Source organism: Marmota marmota, unplaced genomic scaffold (genome assembly GCF_001458135.2).
Source record: "Marmota marmota marmota unplaced genomic scaffold, marMar, whole genome shotgun sequence".
NCBI classification, from domain to species: domain Eukaryota; kingdom Metazoa; phylum Chordata; class Mammalia; order Rodentia; family Sciuridae; genus Marmota; species Marmota marmota.
Window position 1 is genome coordinate 12,663,495 of NW_025999998.1, and position 23,559 is coordinate 12,687,053.

Here is a 23,559-nt window from a genome sequence, read left to right on the forward strand (position 1 = left end):
GCCACAAGATAGAGATTTTTAAAAAAGGGTTGGGGGGTTTAGTTCAGAAGAGCACCCTGGGTTAAATCCCCAATACCACATACACACACACACACACACACAACAAACAAATAAACAACAACAACAAAAATCCCCTAAACCATGAGTGGGGTAGAGGGGGAATGTGGCTTAGTGGTAGACTTATTGTCTAGCAATGCTTGAAGCCCTAGGTTATATCCCCAGCAACAATTAAAAAAAAAAAAAATCAGTGAGTCCACTGCTCATGGAATAAATAGCTAGTTGGTTTAGCTAGTGCAGTCAGAGTTGTTTTGTTTCATTTTTGTGCTTAGCCTTACACAGTGGTGCAGGGCTACAATCCCAGCAACTCAGGAGGCTGAGTCAGGATTCAAAGTTCAAGGCCAGCCTCAGCAATTTAGTGAGACTCTGTCTCAAAATAAAAAATAAATAAAATAAATAAAAAGGATTGGAAATGTAGTTCCATGCTCGAGCACCCCTGGGTTCAACCCCTAGGATAAAAAAAAAAAAAAAAAAAAAAAAAGGCTGGGATGTATCTCAGAGACAGAATGCTCTTGGGTTCAATTCCTAGTACCACACACACAGGCCCTCTAACAGTGTGTACTTATGAAGTTATTGTGCTTACTCCAGAAGGTACAAACTCTTCTGTCCTTCCCTGAGGAAGACCTGGGAGCTGGGGAGAATGGATGGACAGTAAGCTGCAGTATTCTGGGAATCCTATAATTTGCCCTCATCCTATTGCCAGTTCTAGAGGCTTAGAGTAGGGGTCCTGGGGTGAGCTGGCCTCAGCATTCCTTATACTTGGGGTTCCCTCCTTTGTAGACTTGCCATCAGGCCCTCTAACAGTGTGTACTTATTTGACCTGGAAAAAGGAGGTTCTAGATGAATCTCCAAGTCTGCAGAGAACAGTAGGCAGCGATGGCACTTCTTAGCGTGATGCCGTCACTCCTCCTCCCATATCCATGGCGGATGTGACTAATCCATTTTTGCCCACTGAGCCTAACGGAGGCCTCAAAAAAGCTTTTCAACACTACTCCAGGCAGCCAGCACCAATCAATTGCATTTAGCCAGTGAGATGAAATCTATTTGTTATCCCTACACCTGACTCTTTCAGGAGTGAAATGTTAAACCTTGTTGATACAGGACACCAGAAGATGTGAACTAGCCATTAAGGTGGACCTAAAGAGGCAGGGGAGCTGACTCATGTGAGATAATCCCATTTTGGGATTTAATCAAATCTCCCTTTGCATTTCCTTTATAGCACTTCCCTGAGGCTAAGGACATTCTTTAAAAAAATATTATTAATATTATTATTAACCCATAGGACATTCTCATGGCAAATGAATGACTCAGCAAAAATGCAGAGAGAACGCTCAGAGTTGAAACAGACTATTGAAATCTCTGGCAGGGGCTTTGAGTCATTCTTGCCCACTCTGCTCTGCTTTACAGAGTGTTACTTTCCCTCGCATTTTCAATAAGTCTGTGCTCTGCCCGTTTAAAAGAAATAAGGAAAAAAAGAAATTGCTGGCAGAGATGGTAATTTGAGGGGAAAAAGTTTTCAAGGTTCAAAGCTGAAATTTGGATTTCCAAAAGCATGGCCCCTAAGGTGAGTCTGGGCCTACAGAATATGGGATGAGTGGAACAAAGAACAGAAACAGCGCCGCACAGTGGTAAATGCCTGTAATTCCAGGGACTTGGGAGGCTGAGGCAGGAGCATTGCAAGTTTGAAGTCAGCCTCAGCAACTAGTGAGACCTTTTCTTAAGACAAAAATTAAAAAGGACTGGGAAGGAAGCTAAATTGTAAAGCAACCTGAGCTTAATTCCCAGTATGGAAAAAAAAGTACACATGGAACACATTTTAGCCGATATTTGTATACACTACCTATAGACATTATTGGCCTCAGATCAATATTGGCATCAGATTTATCATTTTAGGTTGGGAGCCATTTTATCTAGAGGTTCCAAAGTTTGGATTCTGAGGCAAAGCTGCTTAACTTCCAGTAAGAACACGTGCGTGCTATCAACCCCACCCCAGCTTAAACTCCTAAACAGTTTAGGAGGTCCCTCTTGCCGGCTATAATGCTGCTCTGTGAGTGCAGTCAGCCGGCTGCTCTCCTGGGAGGGACACCCTTGTCCGTATGCCTCTTGTTACTGACAATAAATCTCTTGTGAAACGTTCTGGTGTGTGGTGTGGTCTTTGGACTTTGCATGGACTTTGCAAGTGTCCTTTCAGACATTATCCAAACTACGATCATGAGGTGACATTTTCTGGATTTTCACTGTGACTCAGGAAAAAAGTTGGTGGCTTCTCTTAGAAAGCACCCCAAGGCAGGAGGATGCTTGAGCGCTGGAGTTCCAGACTGGCAAGCTCCCAGCTCACTGTTAGGGTCCTCAGGAATGGTGGGTATGGACCTGGTCACTGTCCTTCAGGAAAAAGGAGAAGGTTCAGAGATGGCAGTGCTAAGAGGTAAGTTGGCAGCACAGCGCTGACATTCAGTGTGGCTGACCGACTAGAATGTGCAAAGCTGGGAAGATCTGTCATCAGAGGTGGTGTGGGGGCTCAGAAAACAGTGTCCCAGCCCCCAAATCTGGTGATGTTAGCAACTCAGCAGTATGTTTCCCGACTCATTACCATTTACAAATAGCCAAACAGTTGTAGGAGCAGGCAGGAAATCTTAATGGCCAGGAAATAGAGAAGGGTGCTTCAGCTCTAAGGGCACCCTATCAGGTCTGTGTTTACCAGGACTGGGCAGTGAGGCGAGCCATATGCATGCTGTCATCAGAGCTTTCCATGGGAAGGGCAGGACATTTCCTAGGGTCAGGGTGCCACCTCTTTTCTTCCCTAATGTGGGCATGGCCAGATCTGTCATGGCATTGGTGGATATGTTTTTTTTTTTTTTATCATTATAATGAGATTATAAGGAACCCAAAGTCCTCTGGATATCTAATATGACATCTTGACCAGAAAGAGCCCAGTCTGGACACTGTGGAGCCTTCCTGCATGCTCCTCCTCATCCTCCTGTAACTGGAAATACGTGATGACTTTGTGATCGGCAGCTGAGAACATGTGGTTATCAGCATCCAGACTTTAACTTTTGCAAGGAAGTGACATAGCAACCTGGCAATGGGCTATCATTAATTTGGGGGCTTCGTATGGTGACTGAGGCTTTGAATTAAAGGAGCAACTTCAAGGTACCTGATTTCCCCACCACATGACCCTGTCTCTTACCCACTTTGACTCCCAAAGCATAAGGAGGAGATTCCTCTGAAGCTCTCTTCCCAGATAGTATACAATTATTAGGCAATCTCATTAACCAGGAAAGATGAACCACCCAGAAAGAAAGAGGCAAGAGTGATGTACCCGCAGGACACCGGCACCTGTGGACTTCTCATTGGTTCTGAAGGCAGCTCCTAAGAGATTGCATGATAGATTTTATCTGCATAATCAGACAACCTTGTTGGTGTTCATGCTTCCCCTCCTTCTCTGCTGTACCTTGGGATGTTATTTAGGCTCAATCATCTGTCCTTCTCGGAGGCTTATACTTTGTGTGGGATCCCTGTGCTGATTGTGTTTTCCCCTGTGTACGATAATATGTGTATCTTTTTTTTCCTATTTAATCTGTTCATTTCTGCCAAGTTTCAGAGGACCAAGGGGAAGTTTCTTTTTTGTCCCTGCCTTGGCAAAGATGAGGGTTGGGCTCTGTGGATTGTTCATATTGACCTCAAGCACCAGAGACATACATAAGCCAGGTCCAAGCAGAATAGCGTGGGAGGGAAGAAAAGATATTACGGCACACAGAAGGTGATATATCTATGGATGGTTAACCTACAAATTATGTGTTACTGGAATCCTAGGCCAGAAGCCCATCTCTGGGCAATCTAAGAAATCAGATCCAGTGACTTGATTCAAAAACCAATCAGAAAAATAATGTTGAAAAGCAGGAAAGGATTGATGTATCCACACCAGGAGGACAAGGGAATCCATGTCCTTTTCCCTGTCTTTGAGGGGCTTTCGATGATTTTGAGGTTTGACCCAGCTATCCCCCTCCTCGGTCTATTCCCTAAAGACCTAAAAAGAGCATACTATAGGGACACTGCTACATCGATGTTCATAGCAGCACAATTCACAATAGCTAGACTGTGGAACCAACCTAGATGCCCTTCAATAGATGAATGGATAAAAAAATGTGGCATTTATACACAATGGAGTATTACTCTGCACTAAAGGATGACAAAATCGTGGAATTTGCAGGGAAATGGATGGCATTAGAGCAGACTATGCTAAGTGAAGCTAGCCAATCCCTAAAAAACAAATGCCAAATGTCTTCTTTGATATAAGGAGAGCAACTAAGAACAGAGTAGGGAGGAAGAGCATGAGAAGAAGATTAACATTAAACAGGGACGAGAGGGGGGAGGGAAAGGGAGAGAGAAGGGTAATTGCATGGAAATGGAAGGAGACCCTCAGGGTTATACAAAATTACATACAAGAGGAATTGAGGGGAAAGGGGAGAAAAAAAAAACAAGGGGGAGAAATGAATTACAGTAGATGGGGTAGAGAGAGAAGAGGGGAGGGGAGGGGAGAGGAGGGGGGATAGTAGAGGATAGGAAAGGCAGCAGAATACAACAGACACTAGTATGGCAATATGTAAAACAGTGGATGTGTAACCGATGTGATTCTGCAGTCTGTATACGGGGTAAAAATGGGAGTTCATAACCCACTTGAATCAAATGTGTGAAATATGATATGTCAAGAACTATGTAATGTTTTGAACAACCAATAATAAAAATTAAAAAAAATAAAAAAAAGAAAGGGAATGAGGGCAGGGGTTTGCCTAGTTGGAGGCTTTGCACAGCTGTCAATGCAGGTGATTTTGATGAGGCGTGGTCTGCCCATCACAGACCCATCACAGGATGGGTCAGGTGGGGTCTTGTTGGTTGCTGTCACCTGGAGGGTAATTTCGATTCATTATAAGATGTTTACTGATTAAGCCTGTTGTTCCTGGAATCCAAGGTGACTCAGAGCAAAGGAGACAGATGCAAAATGTAGGCAGAGATGCCCAACTTTTTTTTTTTTTTGTAGATGGACACAACACAATGCTTTTATCTATTTATTTTTTTATGTGGTGCTGAGAATTGAACCCAGGTCCCTCCGGTGCTAGGCGAGCATTTTACCGCTGAGCCACAATCCCAGCCCCAAGATGCCCATCTTTAATCCCGCTTTCAGCCACCCGTTGGACATTTGTAGGCAAAAATAAAGAGTCAAAGCCCTTTTACATGTGTAGGTTGGAAACATCAATATGTTTAAGAAGGGGTTAGTATGGGGTTTCTTAACCCTGGTATGGTTGGCTTCTAGGTCACATTCACAAAAGTCTTTGTTGCATGGGCTGTCATGTATAATGTATGGGGGTCAGCAGCATTCCTGAGTTCTATTCATTAGGTGACAATAACATTTCATCCTTAGCGTAAAGTGGACACTGTTACACTATCAACTGAATACTTGTGTCCTCCCCCCCACCCCAAATTCATATGGCAAAGTGCTAAACCCCAAGGTGATGGTATTGGGAGGTATGGCTTTTTGGAGATGGTTAAGTTATGAGGGAAGAGGCCTAATGATGACTTGGATTAGTGCCCTCATAAGAGAACTCACGGAGGTTTGGGGATGTAGCTCAGTGGCAGACCACTTGCCTAGCATGTAAAGGCCCTGGGTTCAGTCTTCAGTATGGAACTGCAGGGTGGTCTACTTTATGCTTTGAATATAACCCTTGTTGCTATGCCACTGCAACTTACTTTTAAAATGGACAGGTTTCTCTCTCTTCCTCTCTCCCTGTTCCTCCCTAATCTCTCTCCATCTCTAATCTCAGGGGAAACAGGATGACCTTTCTTCCTCATCCTAGGCAGAATTATCTGTCCCTGAGTACACATCCACTATAGGAACAAAGTCATCCAGACTTTGAGGATGGTACCAGAAGAGCCAAGAAATGACTATCTTCCAAGTTAACAGTGAATGCCAACTCCAACAGAGAACACGTGGAATGGAGTCTTTGAATCACCTCTTTCTGAACCTATTCCAGCTGATGGGCAGGGGAGTCTGGGACAGGAGTCCCCTGTGTTTCTCCTTTGCTGGCAAAGCAATAAACCTTGTTTTTCCTTTTTCTCAAAACTGTGTCCTCGTTATTGGATTGGCATTGGGGACAAGAATTCAGTTTTCCATAACAAAACTGTGAGAAATTAATTTCTATTGTTTGTAAGCCTGGTAGTCTCTGGTATTTTTTTTTTTTTTTATATTAGCCTGAACTGGCTAAGCAGCTGTCAAAGGATGAAATTACAGTAAGTTATACATCTCAATTGGCTTTTTAAAATTCTAGGATTGAGTGACTATTTATTCCAAAGATAGAATGAATATTTTCATAAATAGAGCAGAGGACGTTGACATAAAAAAGGCTAAAGAGAGCAGAAACAAAAGCTAAAAAGTGGATTGGTAATTCCTTCCTTCCTTCCTTCCTTCCTTCCTTCCTTCCTTCCTTCCTTCCTTCCTTCCTTCCTTCCTTCCTTCGGCATTTGGGATTGAATTTGGTAGCACTCCACCTGTGAGTTATACCCTGATCTTTTTACTTTTTTTAAATTTTGAGACAGGGTCTCACTAAGTTGGCCAAGTTGACCTCAAACTTGCTATCTTCCTGCCTCAGCTTCCAGAGTGGCTAAGATTATAGGTATGCACCACCCGGCTGGGCAAATTACTCTCCTTCTACAGAGGGCACAGGGAGACAGAAACAATCGGAAAATAACTGATTACTTAACATCAGGCTATTTCAGGTTACTTCTTTTGTGTAAGGATTAAAGCAGAGGGAACTTCATCATGTAGATTAAAACTGTCCAGTTTGGGAAATTTGGCTGTTTTCTCTCTAATCCTGATTTCTCAGAAGGTCCGATAAACAGCTTAGTTGCAGTTTGATGACATGAAATGTTAGCAAAAGTGACTCCATTTTGGCTTTTAGCCAAGTCTGTTGGGAGCCTACTGCAGGAGTTTAGTCCAAAACAATACCTCCTTTTATTTGTATTTAACACAATCGATGCCTACCTTTATTGGTGTGTGTGTGCCAGGGATTGAACCAAGGGCCTTGCACATGCTGAACATGTACTTTGCTACAATTCCCAGGTCCTGATGTACACTTTAAATTTCAGAGGCAACATGTACTCTGGACATTGCTACATTAGATACATTTGTTATTGTAAAACATTAGGGTTAATAATAATGAACATGTTTTTAGTGTTTTACAGTGTTTGCCAAATATATTTGCTTTTCCCTCTTAGAAGTCCCCAAAGTAGATGTAATTATTACTTTTTTCTCAGTGATTGGAATGAATATAGAGCCTTGTGCATACTAGGCTAGCACTATAACATTAAGCTACATCTTCTTTTACATATTTTTTTATTTCTTATTTTGTGATCTCACTAAATTGCCCAGGCTGGCCTTGAACTTGAACTTGGGATTCTCCTGCCTCAGCCTCCTGTGTAGCTGGGGAGAATGATACGCAAATCAGTTTTGGATTTTTAGTTTCATGTTCTTTTTTTTTTTGTACTGGAGGTAGAACCCAGGGCACTTTACTACTTACCTAAATCTGCAGTTCTTTTTATTTTTTATTTTGAGATAGGGTCTTGCTAAGTTTCTGAGAGTCTTTTTAAAAATTTATTTATTTATTTGGTTCTGGCACTTAACCACGGAACCACACTCTCAGCCCTTTTTCTGAGACAAGGTCCCATTAAGTTGTTTAGGGCCTCACTAAGATGCTGAGGCTGGCTTTGTACATTTAATCCTCCTGCCTCAGCCTCCCAAGTAGCTGGGATTATAGACATGCACCATCATACCTGGCCCTAGGCATTATCTTGGCCTTGACAATTATCTCCTCTGAGTGCTGGAATAGGTATTACTAATTACTATTTTCATTTGACTACTGATGGGTAAACCCAGGTTTCAACATTTTAGGTGACTTGTTTTTGCTTACTAATGACTGTCACAGATTAGCTAGTGGAAGAACTTCGAAACTGACTGGAATCTTTTGCCTTTGGATGGGAGGTTGGACCTGAGCAGGGAGGCAGATCTGTGACACAAAGGTTGAGATGTTCTGTCCCTGCTTCCTCTCTCCAACATACACTGAGAGGTGGCAGTAACAACCTGAATTGATCTAAGTTCTCTTTCCAATGGAGTCCAACCATAGTCAAAGTCTTCAACACAGTGCCCCAGAGATACATCCAGTATCACAAGACACAGTGGGAGGCTAGGTGTGGTGGCACACACGGCCTGTATTCTCAACAAATTGGGAGGCCGAGGGAGAAGGATCACAAGCTCTAGGCCAGCCTCAGCAACTCAGGAAGGCTCTAAGCAACTGGGAAAAATCTTGTCTCAAAATAAAAAAGAAGGGCTTGAGTTGTAGTTCAGTGGTAAAAAGCCCCTGGGTTCAATTCCCCCTCCTCTCTGTTAAAAAAAAGACACATCAGGACTAGATTTTTTTTTTTTTTTAAGGATTCCATTAAACTAAAAATTTTATACTAGATGAGAAATCTGAGATTACTGAGCATGATGGATCTTATCTGTGGCATCTGCCTGGCAACTTTAAAAGTAGCAGGTAGGTCATTTGGGGATAATCTTCATTCTCAAGATTCATTCCAGTTTGGATGGTACTAATTTTAAATCAGCCATTAGTAATGGATACTAAAAATAGAGTACATAAAACACCTAGAGCAAATATTATACCTTAAAAAAAAATCTCCTGGTGGCTTCAGCTGTACTGCACTACATTTACTTCTTAGCTGATATTTTGAGTCTTATAGTTAGTAGCTGTAGATATTGTTCTAGGTTCAAGATTTTAGCATGGGTCAACATGATGGGATAGAAGATCCAGACAACTGTTGGGGAGAAGGGGAAAATGTCTCTTTTTAGCTTTAGAGAATGTCTCAAGCAGAATCCATTTATTTGTTTCAGATGTTTTTTTTTTTTAAAGTTTTTATCATTACTTTTTCCAAAGTCTTGCTTTTCTCTGGTTTACAGTAAAAATTAAGAGCAATTAAGATCAAAATCAATGTTCTTCCTTTGCATGGGATTGTTTACTATAAATTTGCTTCCTTTGATGTCTGGTCATAGATAATATGAAGTGTATCATATCAGTGTATGAAGATGGTAAAATCACTGTTTAGGATTCTTCATCTAAGGATTGTTTGTTATTTAAGGTCACACTCCCTTCTTTTTGATCCCATTTATTTTATTTCTCTTTCTTTTCCTTTTCCTTTTTTTTTTGGGGGGGGTAGTGAGAATTGAACTCAGGGGCACTTAACCACTGGACCACATCCCCAGCCCTTTTTATTTTTTATTGGGACAGGGTCTCACTAAGTTGCTTAGGGCCTTACTAACTTACTGAGGCTGGCTTTGAACTTTCAATCCTTCTGCCTCAGCCTCCTGAGCCGCTGGGATTATAGGCATGCACCACTACACCCAGTTTTTGATCCCATTTCTTAATTTTATATGAATGTGCTAGAAAGATGGTCAAATGATAAAGGAATATTTGGACCATTATTTGGCAGTCGTGTTTTGAATCTCTTCTTTTAAGTAAAAGGAATCCTGAATCTTGCACGATGAAACCACAAATGGAACTAAATTATGCTAAGCAAGAATAAATTCTTTTACTGAGAATTTCCCAGGAGTTTTGATATTTTTGACTCCTACTCACTAAATATGGAAAAGATTGAGACACTATGAGAAGCAGGGGAGCTGTGCTGCCTTTTTTAGACCTTCTTTTAAGAAGTAGCTTCATCCCTTTTATGCTATATAACAATATATTTGAAGTCCTCTCCCTATTGAAAGTCATAGCTCTCTAAATGGTAGGTTTCTAAAGATATTTTTTTATACCTCCTTTTTAATATAATGAATAAGGCTCTGAGAATTATACTTTATCTATTTATTTATTTATTTTGGTACCAGGGATTGAACTCAGAGGCACTCAACCACTGAGCCACATCCCCAGCCCTATTTTGTATTTTATTTAGAGACAGGGTGCCACTGAGTTGCTTAGTGCTTCACTTTTGCTGAGGCTGGCTTTGAACTTGCTATCCTCCTGTCTCAGCCTCCTGAGCCACTGGGATTACAGGCATGCACCACCACATCCAGCAATACTTTATTTTCAATGAGACTACTAAATGAATGTTTGGAAATTGTAGAAATGGACACTTAACATCTTTCCTTTTCATTTTATTCTATTTTATTATTTTGGTTATCAGGGATTGAACCCAGAGGCACCCAACCACTGAGCCATACCCCAAGATCTTTTTATTTTTTATTTTGAGACAGGGTCTCGCTAAGTTGCTTAAGGCATCCCTAGGTTGCTGAGGCTGGCTTCAAACTTGTGATCCTCCTGCCTCAGCCTCCAAAATCATTGGGATTATAAGCCTGTACCACCCTGACTATCAACAGTAGTAGTATTGATCCATGAGCAACCTGGGAACCTGCAGTACTCCCAACTGTTCCCCATCTTCACTTGGAACCATGTGATATGTTTCTCTGTCCCATATGGCACACACAAACTAGTGACTACACCTAGGAGCTTAATCAGTTTTTTTTTTTTCCTGAGCCTTTAGCCTTGACATTGTGTTTTTCATTCAGTTGTCTCTCCTATGGGGTTGTGACCTGCCGTTGGTATTTATTACCTAGATACACTAACTTATTAGACTTGCAAAATAATAGCATTCTAATTTTACCATGCTTTATTTACTGGCATACATCTAGAAAAGAAACTTTCTCATATAAACTACTTGGTTGCCTTGAGATACAGTGGCTTTGGAAAATCCCCCCAAAGAAACCAATGATAGTGTTTTAAAAAACAATCACTATGATGCAGAATTAAAGTCATCTTACTATAGTGATAAACGCATACCCATGTTTATATCAGCACAATTCACAATAGTCAAAACCATGGAACCGGCCTAGGTGTCTATCAATGAATGAATGGATAAAGAAAATGTGGTAAATATACTCATGGAATTTTATTCAGCCATAAATAAAAACGAAATTATATCATTTGCAAGAAAATGGATGGAACTAGAGACCATCATGTTAAATGAAATAAGTCTAACTTAGAAAGTCAAGGGTCATATGTTTTCTCTCATGCAGAAGCTAGAGAGGAAAAAGGAAAAGAAAGGTGGTGGTGGATTTCCTAAAAATTAAAGGGAGATCAGTAAAGAAAAGGGATGAAAGGATGGGAGGTAGTGAGGGAGGGGGGAAATGCTGGGAATGATATTGCCCAAATTATATTGTTATATTGTATGCATGTAGGAATTTGTAACAACAAACCCCATCATTATGTACAACTATAATGCACCAATAAAAAACCTGGGGAAAAACTAGTTACTGTGAACATTTAGATAGAACATACTATACTTGTGTTTTCAATCTACTGCAGTTGATGGCCAAATAGGTTCATTCTTAAGTCATTTAGTGTAATCCTGGTGATCTTTGCTTTCTTTGTTATTTGGTGATCAGATGTTCAATTTTGGCTTTAGACCTAGAATCAGTCATTTCTCCAAGTAGATCTGCTTCCTTACAGTGGAAAATGATATTTAGACAGCACAGTCAGGGTGCCAGAGGAGTTCATTGATACTGAGTTGGTCATTGTTTCTAGGTTCTTTTAGGAGACACAGCTAGAATATTTGTATTTACTTCCCCCTCCCCGCTAGTCCTAGGGATTGAACCAGGGCTCATACCACTGAGCTATATCTTCTGTCCCATAATTTTATTGAACTTTTATTTTTAATTAAAAAAATTTTTTTGGTACTTGGAATTGAACTCAGAGATGCTTTACCTAAATACATTTACTTTTTATTGTGAGACAGCATCTTGCTAAGTTGCTGAGGCTGACTTCAAACTTGTGATCCTCCTGCCCAGTCTCCTGTATCTCTGGGATTACAAGAATTCACCACTGTAATATTTAAGTATTTTAAATATTTTTATGTCCTTCCACCCCAAAAGTTAAGATATATTATGCATTTGGAATAAAACTTATAATTGTGTGTGTGTGTGTGTGTGTGTGTTGTGTGTGTTAGTGAGGATTGATCCTAGGTCCTTGCACATGCTAGGCAAGTGCTGCACCATTGAGCTACATCCTCAGCCCTTTTAATTTTTAAATTTTGGGTCAGAGTCTCACTAAATTACCCAAGCTGGCCTTGAACTTGTAATCCTCCTGCCTCAACCCCTGGAGTGCCTGGGGTTATAGGTGTGCACCACTGCACTAGGCTAAATTTCTTATTCTAAGTTGCCTTATTCCACAACACACACATGACAGTCTCAGAATAACAGTGTCAATACCACAACCAATAATGTAATTACCAGATATATATTTTTTTGCAGTTCTTTATTTAAGAAGACATGGAATAGTTCATCTTTGTGTGATTATACTACCAACTGTACACATAGTTAGGTTTTTGGTTTTTCCTTTTGGTACTGTCGATTGAAACTAGGGGTACTCTAGCACTGAGCTACATCACCAAACCTTTTTATTTTTTATTTTTGAGATAGGGTCCCATTAAGTTACAGAAGCTGGTCTCCAAATTTCAATTCTCCTGCCTCAGCCTCCTGAATCAGTGGTATTACTGTCATGCTCTATTGTGCTCAACTATTATTTAGGTTTATTTGCTTTATTTTGGTTCTGACTTTTAGGGTTGTTTTTGTACTAAATACATTTAGCTGTAATTATGAAAATATGAACTATTTCAGTTTTTTAATATTTAAGTATTTTGAGTATTTTAAAAATATTTAAATTTTGAATATTTATTTTAAATATTTTTAAAATATTAGCACATAGGTAAGTGCTGTACCACTGAGCTACATCCTCAGTTCTTTTAATTTTTAAATTCTGAGTCAGGGTCTCACTAAATTACCCAAGCTGGCCTTGAACTTGTGATCCTCCTACCTCAACCCCTGGAGTGTGTCCCCAAAGTTCATGTGGGAGATAACGCATAAATTTTAAAAGAAGTGGCAAGAATTGTAACCTGATTAGTGGCTTAATCCACTGATGTGGATTAACTGGGCAGTAACTGTAGGCAGGTGGGATGTGCCTGGAGGAACTAGGTCACTGGGGGTGTGCCTTTGGGGATTTATATTTTGTCCTTGGTGAGGAGTACTCTGCTTTCTAGTGGCCATGTCCTGTGCTGCTCTCCCTGCCATCCCTTCTGCCAAGGTGCTGCCTCACCTTGGGCCCTGAGATATGGAGTCAGCCAACCTTAGACTGAACTTCTGAAACCACGAGTCAAAGTAAACATTTCCTCCTCCACACTGTTCTCATCAGGTCTTTTGGTCACATTGATGAGAAAGCCAACTAAAACAATTTCCATAATTAAATCAACAACAACAACAACAAAAACACATATTGAGGGGCTGGGGTTGTGGCTCAGTGGTAGAGCGCTTGCCTGGCACGTGTAGGGTCCTGGGTTCCATCCTCAGCACCACATATAAATCAATAAAATAAAGGTATTGTGTCCAACTACAACTAAAAATTAAATATTTTTTAAAAACACATATATAAAGAAGTTTAGTTCTTTCCCCAGTCTCTGTACCTAATGCTTACTTTATCTATAGGCAATTAAAAAAATGGTTTACTGTTCTATTAAAAACAAACAAACAAAAAACTTAGGGTTTAGGGATGTGGCTCAGTGGTAGAGGGCTTGCTTACCATGTGTGAGGTTCTGTGTTTGATCCCCACAATACTGCAATAAATAAGTAAATAAGAATAAAATATATAAACATAGGTATCTTATCTACTTATATCTTTCTTTCTTAGATAAATGATAGTATGTATATCTGATACACTTTTATTCCTCCTTGCTTTCTGTATTTAATCTCTTTTGGGGGGAAGATGGCCAGTGTCTCATTGGAGGGTTCTTCTGCCAGAGGAATACAAGCCACCCTAAATGGTCACTCTCAATCTTAATATGTCAAATAATTAAGCCACCCTAAATCTTAATATCTCAAAAATTAACAAATAATAAAACACAAACACTCAGAAATATATTTACAAAAGTGAAGCCCCTGAGAGATCTAGTCTACGTGGGTTCTTGAACTAAACAAAGACAAAATGGCTCCTGTGGTATTTTAAGGGGGTACATCAAAGGCAGGGGTAAGGTTTCAAGGGTGGAGTCTTGCTTTGTGATGTCTTGCAGTCATCCAGTTGATTGACAACTTGGCAGGTCACACCCATCTCTGGTGTCCTGTGGGATCTCAGGCAGAGCTTGAGGGGGAAGTTCACCTGCATGAGAAGGTCAATCCCTGTGGGGAGTGCCCCAGGGAGTTCCCAGTGCCAGACTTATCCCCTCAGGAGGCTACCATGTGCAACAGAGTCCACACACAGCCCACAGATGACTTGTGACAAATCTCTACCTTGAAGATTACTCCACAGTAACATACATACATAACATGCTATTATTTTGAAATGTGCTCATTTTCAGCTGTGTTCATGCACTGTCCAGATATTAAACAGTTTTTAGGGACATATAGAGAAAACCAGATACTTTTAGAAGGACTACTCAACTATTGGTCTTCAAATGAGCAACCACTTTGAAGAACAATATGGCAAAATGTAGAAAAGATAAACTTGTGTGTTTGTTTTTGTTTTTTCAGTGCTGGTGATTGAACCTAGGGGTGCTTAACCACTGACCCATATCCCCAACCCCTTTTTATTTTGTTACAGGGTCTCACTAAGTTGCTTAGAGCCTTGCTAAGTTGCTGAGGCTGGTCTTGAACTTGTGATCCTCCTGCCTTAGCCTCCCTGGTTGCTGGGATTACAGGCGTGAGCCACAGTGCCTGGCAAACTTGTGTATTTACTACAACGCAGCACTTCTCTTACTGGAGAAACTTGTAATGTTAAAGGAATACATCATAATAGTGGGAATTTTAAGAAATTTTAAATGTTCATCAAAAAAAGAATGGCTAAATTAAATTGTGGTGCATTTGAAGGATGAAAAACTATATAGCAATTGAGATGAGTGAATGAGGTCAATATATAGAAACACAAATTTCAAAAATGAAAAACAGGTTGCAGATTAAATATAGCAACATATTTATGTAAAATTAAAACCTATAGAACACTATTATGTATTGTTTCTGACTACATAAATTGATAGTGACCATGTGAAAACATGAAAAATTTGGATACTCATCAAAGGTCTTCTATGAGCTCGCTGAGGTGGACACAGACAGCTGTACTTTGTAAATGAAGTGTTTTATAGAATTCTTTTTTCCTGTTCCTCTGCTCCTTGTTCTGCCTTGTCTTTTGGTTTTCCCCTAGGATTTATTTATTTATTTCCATTCTGAGTTATCCTTTCCAAGGGATACGAAGAAGTCAGTTTTGAGGTTGCTGGGCAGCAGTTCACCCTGGGGACCCAGAGGGGAGGCAGTGGTGTTAGAGCAAGTAAGAGAGAACCCCAGGCTGTGATCATTTAATCTCTGCAGCTCTCCAGAAGGAAGGATATTCTTGTGTAAACGTATCTGATCTGCCATAATAGACCCCAAATCAGTGCCTAAAATATCAGTTATACTCTGTGTGTCCTGTGACAGTGTAAAGTGTATATTTTCATTACAATAGAAGATAAAAACATTGAAAAACCTGAGCCCTGGGCAATATCAAGCAGGAGCCAAGAGAAATGAGTTTGGGGGCTATAGGAGACAAACTGGGACCCTAAAGACTTTGAAAAAAATTTTTTTTAGTTATAGATGGACACAATACCTTTATTTTATTTATTTATGTGGTGTTGAGGATCAAATCCAGTGCCCCTGCATGTGAGGCAAGTGCTCTGCCGCTGAGTCACAACCCATCCCCTAAAGACGTTTTTTATGAAATTTTTTGAAACAAATTTTTTGTCAAAAAAATTTTTTGGCGTTATTGGAGATTTAACCAGGGGTATACTACCATTGAGCTACACTTTGAAAAATTTTACTTATTTATTTATTTTTGGTACAAGAGATTGAACCCAGGGGTGCTTAACCATAAAGCCACATCGCCAGCCCTGTTTATTTTTTATTTATATTTTATATTTTAAAAATTAATTAATTTTACAGTATAATACATTTTATCATATAGTACACAAATGGAACACAGCTTCTCATTCCTCTGGCTGTCCATTGGCAGAGTCTTTACTTTTTATTTTAAGATAGGGTCTCACTAAGTTGTTTAGGGCCTCATTTGGTTGCTGTGACTGGCCTTAAACTTGTGAGCATCCTGCCTCAGCCTCCTGAGTGGCTGAGATTACAGGCATATGCCACCATGCCTGGCTTTGTCAATTTTTCATTCACATTATTGTGTGTGTGTGTGTGTGTGTGCGCGTGTGTGTGAGTGTGTGTATTTTAATGTGTAAACATTTAAATATTGGGAGATTTCATATTTAAGAAATCCATATTTTTTTATTATCTGAGATCAGAAGCTGTGGCCCTCCTGGGCACCGGGCAGCCTGGAACCAGCCAGTGAAGGTGCTGCCCTCTGGTGCAGTGTGTGTTCTGCTTATCACCGTCCCTATCAGACAGTGCCACTTATTCGTGCTACCTGCCTAGTTTGGGGGACCAGATGGTGGCATTTGTTTTTCTTGCCACTAACAGCTTTCTTTTTCCCAGACACCTCAGTCATGTGTTTCCAACTGTACTGAAATGAGCTGTGTTTTCTTTGGGGATTGGGCAGTATGATTCAATTAAAATCACAATGGGAAGTTCCTCGAAGACCTGCTGCCTGTGACTTTAGTGCTTGTTCTTGGTCCTATGTGGCCATAAAAGATGGCCAAGTTGGAAAACCACTGTGTACTAGGCAGCCCAAATTAATTTTTTGCAATTTCAAATGCAGACCACACTCTATTTTTTATAACCCTCTCAGCAGCAACTCCCCAAGAACTAAGTCTAATTAAGAAATCCTGATTGTTATCTAGCTCAGAAATGAATTGGGATGAGTCCTGGACGCTATCCATGAGTGTAGCATGGGGTGGGGCTGGGAGGGCGAGGACTCCGTAGACAGTCTCTGCCAGGAGGAGAAGGAGGAAGAAGGCCAACAGCTGGTTCAAATAGGAAGTTCAACCCAAAAGACTCATTTCTGTAGGGCCATCTCTCAGAGGGCTTCCTGTTCAATGCCTTTGGGCAGAGGTGGGCTCAGATGAGCCAGTGAGGACTGAAAGGCTCAGATACAACAGATATTGCTGGAAGTAGATATTGTGCAAGTAGAACACATGCAGCCATAGCTGGAGTTTTTCCATAAAGCAGCCATATGCATGGTGTGAACCATGGAGTGCTGGGAAGGGAAGACCCCTGCAATACCCACCACCACCAATTGTTCTCACAATTCGCTTCCAAAGTCTGCTTCCTTTTTTGTGGGCCGGGTACCAGGGATTGAACTCAGGGGCACTCGACCACTGAGCCCCATCCCCAGCTCTGAGAATTATACTTTATCTATTTATTTATTTATTTTGGTACCAGGGATTGAACTCAACCACTGAGCCACATCCCCAGCCCTATTTTGGATTTTATTTAGAGACAGGGTCTCACTGAGTTGCTTAGTGTCTCACTTTTGCTCAAGCTGGCTTTGAGATCCTCCTGCCTCAGCATCCTGAGCCGCTGGGATTACAGGCACACACCACTGCACCCAGCCCAAAGTCTGCTTCCAAAACTGTCTGGGATCCTGTCAGTAAAGTCATTGCTTTGTATCCAGGCACTATCCCTAAATACTATCTATTTACATATAGATGTCTTTAGGGTAAACTATAAAGAAGCTTCTTATGCATTCCTTCATACCCAGGGTCAAGTAGCTAGTAAGTGGTCTCCAGGATTTGTGATCCTCTTGACTCCAAGTTCATTGATCCTGTAGCACTTATTTTCAATGCAGGATCATGGGAAAACTTTCAGTGGGTCAATGAAGTGAGAATTGTTCTCCGAGTAACATCAAGACAATATTTGCCATTTTACCTCAAAGTGCAGAGGCTACGAGACGAGTGATGTTTCAATGGATAGGATGCAGAAGCGGACACAAGGGTTCAGCTGTCTTCTATTAAGCCAGGTGCTGAAGAGGTTTGCAAACAGGTAACACCATGCTATTCTTCTCACTAATTTTTGTCTTTTCGGTTTGAAGAGTGTAAAGCATCTTGAGACCAAAATATTTTAGAACCACGACTGTTCTGCCTGTCCAGTTTCATTGGAGTATAGACTACAGTGTTTCTCTAAGACAGGTGGTGAAGAGGGGCTCTCCATGGAGTGGGAAGAAATGTGGTCTCTGTCCATGGTGAACATACACTTTAGAAATAAAAGGTAGGCTGGGTGTGGTGGCACATGCCTGTAATCACAGTGACTTAGGAGGCTGAGGCAGGAGGATCGCAAGTTTAAGGACAGCCTGGGAATTTAGTAAGATCCGATTTCAAAATAAAAAGAAAAAGGGCTGGGGATGTAGCTCAGTGAGCTCAGTGGTACAGCATCCCGGGTTCAATCCCATCCTCAGTACCAGAAAAAAAGGAGAAGGAGAAGAAGAAAGAAATGGAAGATAGGATGAATATATTCAGGTAAAGGAAAGGCCACCAAGGGGGAAGTTCAGGAGGGAGAAACTCAGAGCAAGTCTTTCTCCTACCCAGGACAGGTAATTGGATATTATGGTATAGAAGAAGAAATCATGGCATGATTTTAATGACTCACTTTAACCAAACCACTTAGAAGTGGTGTGAACTGTGCAAATTGCTCACACCTGTTGGACTTGACTTTCCTTGATTGTGAAATGAGAAGATTGTACTACCAACATTTCATGATTTTTCGATCCAATATTGTGATCAATTATATATATACATATATATATATATATATATACACACACACACACACACACACACACACACAAACACACACACATATATCAAGAATTAAAGAAAATAGAAAAAATGGTATTTGAAAATATTTAATTAATAAAAATCACAAGGCAGGTTTTGCATTGTCTCCTGTTATAATGCCTCTCTACAAACTTGTGTTTTTTTTTTTTTTTGTAGTGGGGATTGAATTCAGGGACACTTGACCGCTGAGCTGCATCCTCAGCCCCATTTTGTATTTTATTTAGAGACAGGGTCTCACTGAGTTGCTTAGTGCCTCGCTAAATTGCTGAGGCTGGCTTTGAACTCGTGATCTTCCTGCGTCAGTGTCCCAAGCCACTGGATTACAGGCATGTGCCACTGCACCCGGCTCATACTTGAGTTTTGATTTTCTTTCTTCTTTTCTTTCCTTTGCTCACCTCCCTCCCCCATCTTTCTTTTTTTTTTTTTTAAATTTTATCTCCCCCTGCCCATGTTGCCCAGGGATGCTCTATCACTGAACGACACTCCCAGTCCAGTCTTTTTATTTTGAGACAGAGTCTCACTAAATTGTTGAGACTGCCCTCAAAATTGCGCTTCTCTTGCCACAGCCTCTCAAGTTGCTGGGATTACAGGTGTGCACTGGTGCATCTTGCTGATGTGCTTTATTTTCTCCAGTGGGACTATTGCCAGCACTGAGAGTGGCTTGGTCTAGGGAGAATAAGTCATTGTGGCTGGTAAGAGAGGTAACTCATAACCATTGGGAGTGGATGACTTGGTAAGGTTTTTTTTCCCAGCTTAAAATCTCAACAGAGCTAAAATGGTGCTTGGTTCCTAGGAGAGAACGTGGAAGGTCAAGAGTTTTCAGACTTTCCAGCCACATAGACCTGGGATTATTTTTCTTTTTTTTTTTAGAGATCTGACATTTTTATTCACTGATCATAAATATAGTCCCATGAACATCAAAGTGATCATGAATGATGGACTAGCACCTGGAACATGACCATCATGGAGCCCTCACTGATTCGCCATCACTGCCAGAGAGCTCAGGGTGTCTCCCCTTCACTGAGTCTTCAGCTTAGTGGGGACCCTCTTTCTGGGGTAGCAATTTTATTCCTGGCTCATTCTCAACAATTAAAAAAGTCATAAAAGACTGTTTTCAAGAAAATATCAAAGAAGGTAAGAAGATTTTCAGTTCTTCTTAGAGTCTAAAAGTAAAAAGGGGAGTTAGGCAAGGAGAAGAGGAAAGGGGAAATATGTCAGGGGTCTGCCAAGTTTCTTCTTTCCCCAGAGAATTTTACAAAAAATAAAACCAGGGAGGTATTAATGCTGTTTAGAGATGGGTTGCGTCTCTCTGATGAGCCACTCCAGAGCTTCCTGTCTGCCCTGTTTCTGCAGTTCCTTCCCGATCACATCTCTGCAGGTCAGGTGGTAATTGTTGAGCCAGTCACACTCTTTGTCTGTAAGAGATTCCACATCTATCATTTTGGTCTGGATCGGAACCAAAGTTAGAGGCTCAAAGGTCAGGCTTCCCCGGTTATTGAAATTATACTTGGTCTTCACGGGAACCACCAGGACTACATTCTCAATGTGGATCCCAAAAGCCCCATCTTCATAATATCCTGGCTCATCAGTGACAATCATGCCTGCCTCCAAGGGCTCGTCAGAGAAAGTTTTATAACTAATGCCGCACGGACCCTCATGAACATTCAGAAAAGATCCAACACCATGTCCTGTTCCATGCAGGTAATCCAGGCCAGAATCCCATAAAGCTGAACGGGCAAAAGAGTCCAGAAGGTGGCCTTTGGTTCCAGTCGGGAAAATGGCTGCACTCACAGATATATGGCCCTTGAGGACATATGTGAAGCATTCCTTCTCATAGGCTGTAGGGGTCCCAAAATGCATGGTCCGGGTCACATCTGTGGTTCCATCCTTGATTGAGCGCCTGAGTCAATGAGGTACACCTCATCCAGTGACAAGGTCCTATTCGTCTCAGGGACCAGGGCGTAGTGAATGATGGCGCCGTTGGGTCCCGTACTGGAAATTGTGGGGAAGCTCAGGTCCACAAAGTCAGCCTGTTGCCTGCGGAATTCCTCAGCTTTGTCAGCAGCTGAGATCTCTGTCACGCCACCTTTAGGAACCTCTTTCTCCAACCAGTTAAAGAGTTCACAGAGGGCAACAGCATCTTTAATGTGAGTCCGCCTCATGCCTTCTGACTCGGCTGCATTCTTCACAGCTTTGGCAATGCAAATGGGGGTGTAAGGCATACAGCAGCGGTGATCCTTAGGGATGGCCTCGCTCACGGCATAGCTGGCCTTGTCGCTGATCCACACCTTCTCCCTCGGGGAGAGGTCGGCACACAGGGACTTGAGCTGGCTCAGGATGGACTTGTAAGGAAGCACCTGGATTCTGTATTCAGCCTCCAGGCCCAAGTCAAGAAGCAGGTGCTCCTTCACACTAGGGGCATCTATGCGGTCCCCATCGATGAAGAGCATGATCATCTCTAGTCCTATGATTGCATAGGAGAAAAATACTGGATTGTGCTCCACATCTGATCCTCGGAAATTGAACAGCCAGGCAATCTCATCCAGGGCAGTGACCACAAACCACACAATGTTCCTCTCTGCCATTTTCAACCGAAGGTCTGCAATCTTGTCCTTCCAGGAAATGCCTGTATAATCCAAGCCCAGCATGAGGAGGGGTTTACAGGGGCGCTCAGGCTGGTCTGTCCAGATTTTATCCACAAGGTTCTCCTTCACAGGAATGAGGTGGTGGCCAGCACTTCGCAGGACCTTGGCCATCTTCTTCCAGTAATCTGTAGGAATGATGAGTGGGTCTACACCCACCCTGGATCCTTCAGGAAGCACACTCACCAGCCAGTCTTCCTGAGTTGGAGTGTCCTTCAGATCCATCTTCATGAGTGTCCAGTTGCTGTCCATCTGCTTGGCAGCCTGCAGAAAGTAGCGCCCATCGGTCCACATGGCTGCATGCTCCTCAGTGATGATGGCTGTGCCCGCAGAGCCATCAAATCCAGAGACAAAGGCCCGAAGACAGTCACATGGAGCAATATACTCGCTCTGGTGGGCATCCCCCGACGGGATAATATAGGCCTGGATTGGTTCCGTCACGTACTCCAAATTCCTCATGGCTTGTCTCAGCTGCCGAAGCAGCTCTGAAGTCACCTTTGGAGCCATTCTGCAACCTGTTTTCCCACCTGTGTCTCCTAAGTGTATCACCTCGTTAGGTTCAATTATTCTTAGATTTCTCAGCTGAAAATCCTGGTGATTCGCCCTTACTCGCGGTGGCTTTCTGGAGGCTGCCATTCGGTGGTGGCGTGCCCCGGCCCACATCAGGGGAGCGCAGACCAGCTGATCACCCCCGGAAAGGCAGGAAGAGTGGGATTATTTTTCATCCTGTCACCTGATTTTTTTTTGTGCCCTTGAGCAAGAGATATAATCCCTGTATAAAAAGGGCATAATAATGCCCACTTCACAGGGCTGTTGTAGCAGTTTAGAGAGCCATATTTCAGACTCTCTGGCTCACACCTGCCGCTCAGTAAATGTTGGTTTTTTCTTTTCTTTCTTATTTATTCATCCATTTATTTATTTATATGTAGTGTTGAGGATTGAACCCTGTGCATCACACATGCTGGGCCAGAGCTCTACTTGCCCCCTTTTTGTTCTTTTCTTAAGGTGGGCAAGTAGAGAGAGAACAAAAGACATATGAAAGTTTTTCCTTTTTGGGTCTCTCTCTCTCTTTTTAAAATACCTCTATTTAATTTATGCATTTTTATGTGCTGCTGAGGATTGAACCCTGTGCTTCATATGTATGAGGCAAGTGCTCTGCTACTGAGCTACAACCTCAGCCCCTCTTGGGTGTCTCTTGATGACAGGGAGGCCTTCCTCGAATAGGGTGAGGTTTAGCACTTACATGCTCAGAAGGGGAAAGTAATTTGTGATTCTGTAGCTCGAAGCCAAAGAGTTCTGGAGAAGTCATTTTGGTGGTCTGTTCCTTCCCAGCGATCCCATGGAATATCTCCTGACTCGAGCCTGTGACCCTAGGTCCCAGCTCCTGGGAGACATGATGAATGCAGCACAGCCAGGAGAGGCATCCTTCTCCATCCATCATCTCCTGTCTCGCTTAGTGGAGCCATTTGCTTGCCAACAGGTAAGCTGGAGGAGATGGATTACATGTTGTCAACACGGTAAGTAATAGGATGTTGTGGTCATTCTTCTGTGATGTAGAAGTGAGAAACGTTTAAGCATTTCAACTTACGAGCTCAGGAAATGGATATTTATGGTTCTTGACTCTCCCTCCTCTACCTGTCTTACTAGTTTTAAAATTAACACCACAAAGTGCCTTATTCACGTTTTAGTATTTCCTTGGCACAAAAGTATCTGGAGGAAAAAAAAAACACTCTATAAAATTCAACGTTGCTTTGCATAAACAAATATGGCAGACTGAGATCTGTTGTTGGGGTTCCTTGGTTAGTTCTGTTAGATGATCTCCAATCGAAGAGCAACTCTTGGGCAGTTCAGAGCTCAAGATGTATAAAACCTCAAACCTGGGCTTTCCGTGTGTTACAGAAGAGGACTGGAAAAAGCATAGGCTCTGTGACTCAGAAGATCTGGGTTTGAATTTGCATTCCACTTTTTGCTACACATGTGACCTTGGATAAACCATACTGAGCCTAATTTTCTTATCAAGTTG

The 23,559-nt window shown here is 41.8% G+C and overlaps 1 protein-coding gene across 1 annotated transcript; it reads right to left on the minus strand.

The window, feature by feature from the left end:
• Window positions 1–19,763: 19,763 nt before the first annotated feature.
• On the minus strand, window positions 19,764–22,222 carry LOC107148272 (xaa-Pro aminopeptidase 1-like). Its single transcript, XM_048806901.1, is given in 2 exon segments — window positions 19,764–20,786; window positions 20,789–22,222. Coding segments are annotated over 2 exon segments (2,025 nt in total). The 5' UTR covers window positions 22,200–22,222; the 3' UTR covers window positions 19,764–20,172.
• Between the last annotated feature and the right edge of the window lie 1,337 nt (window positions 22,223–23,559).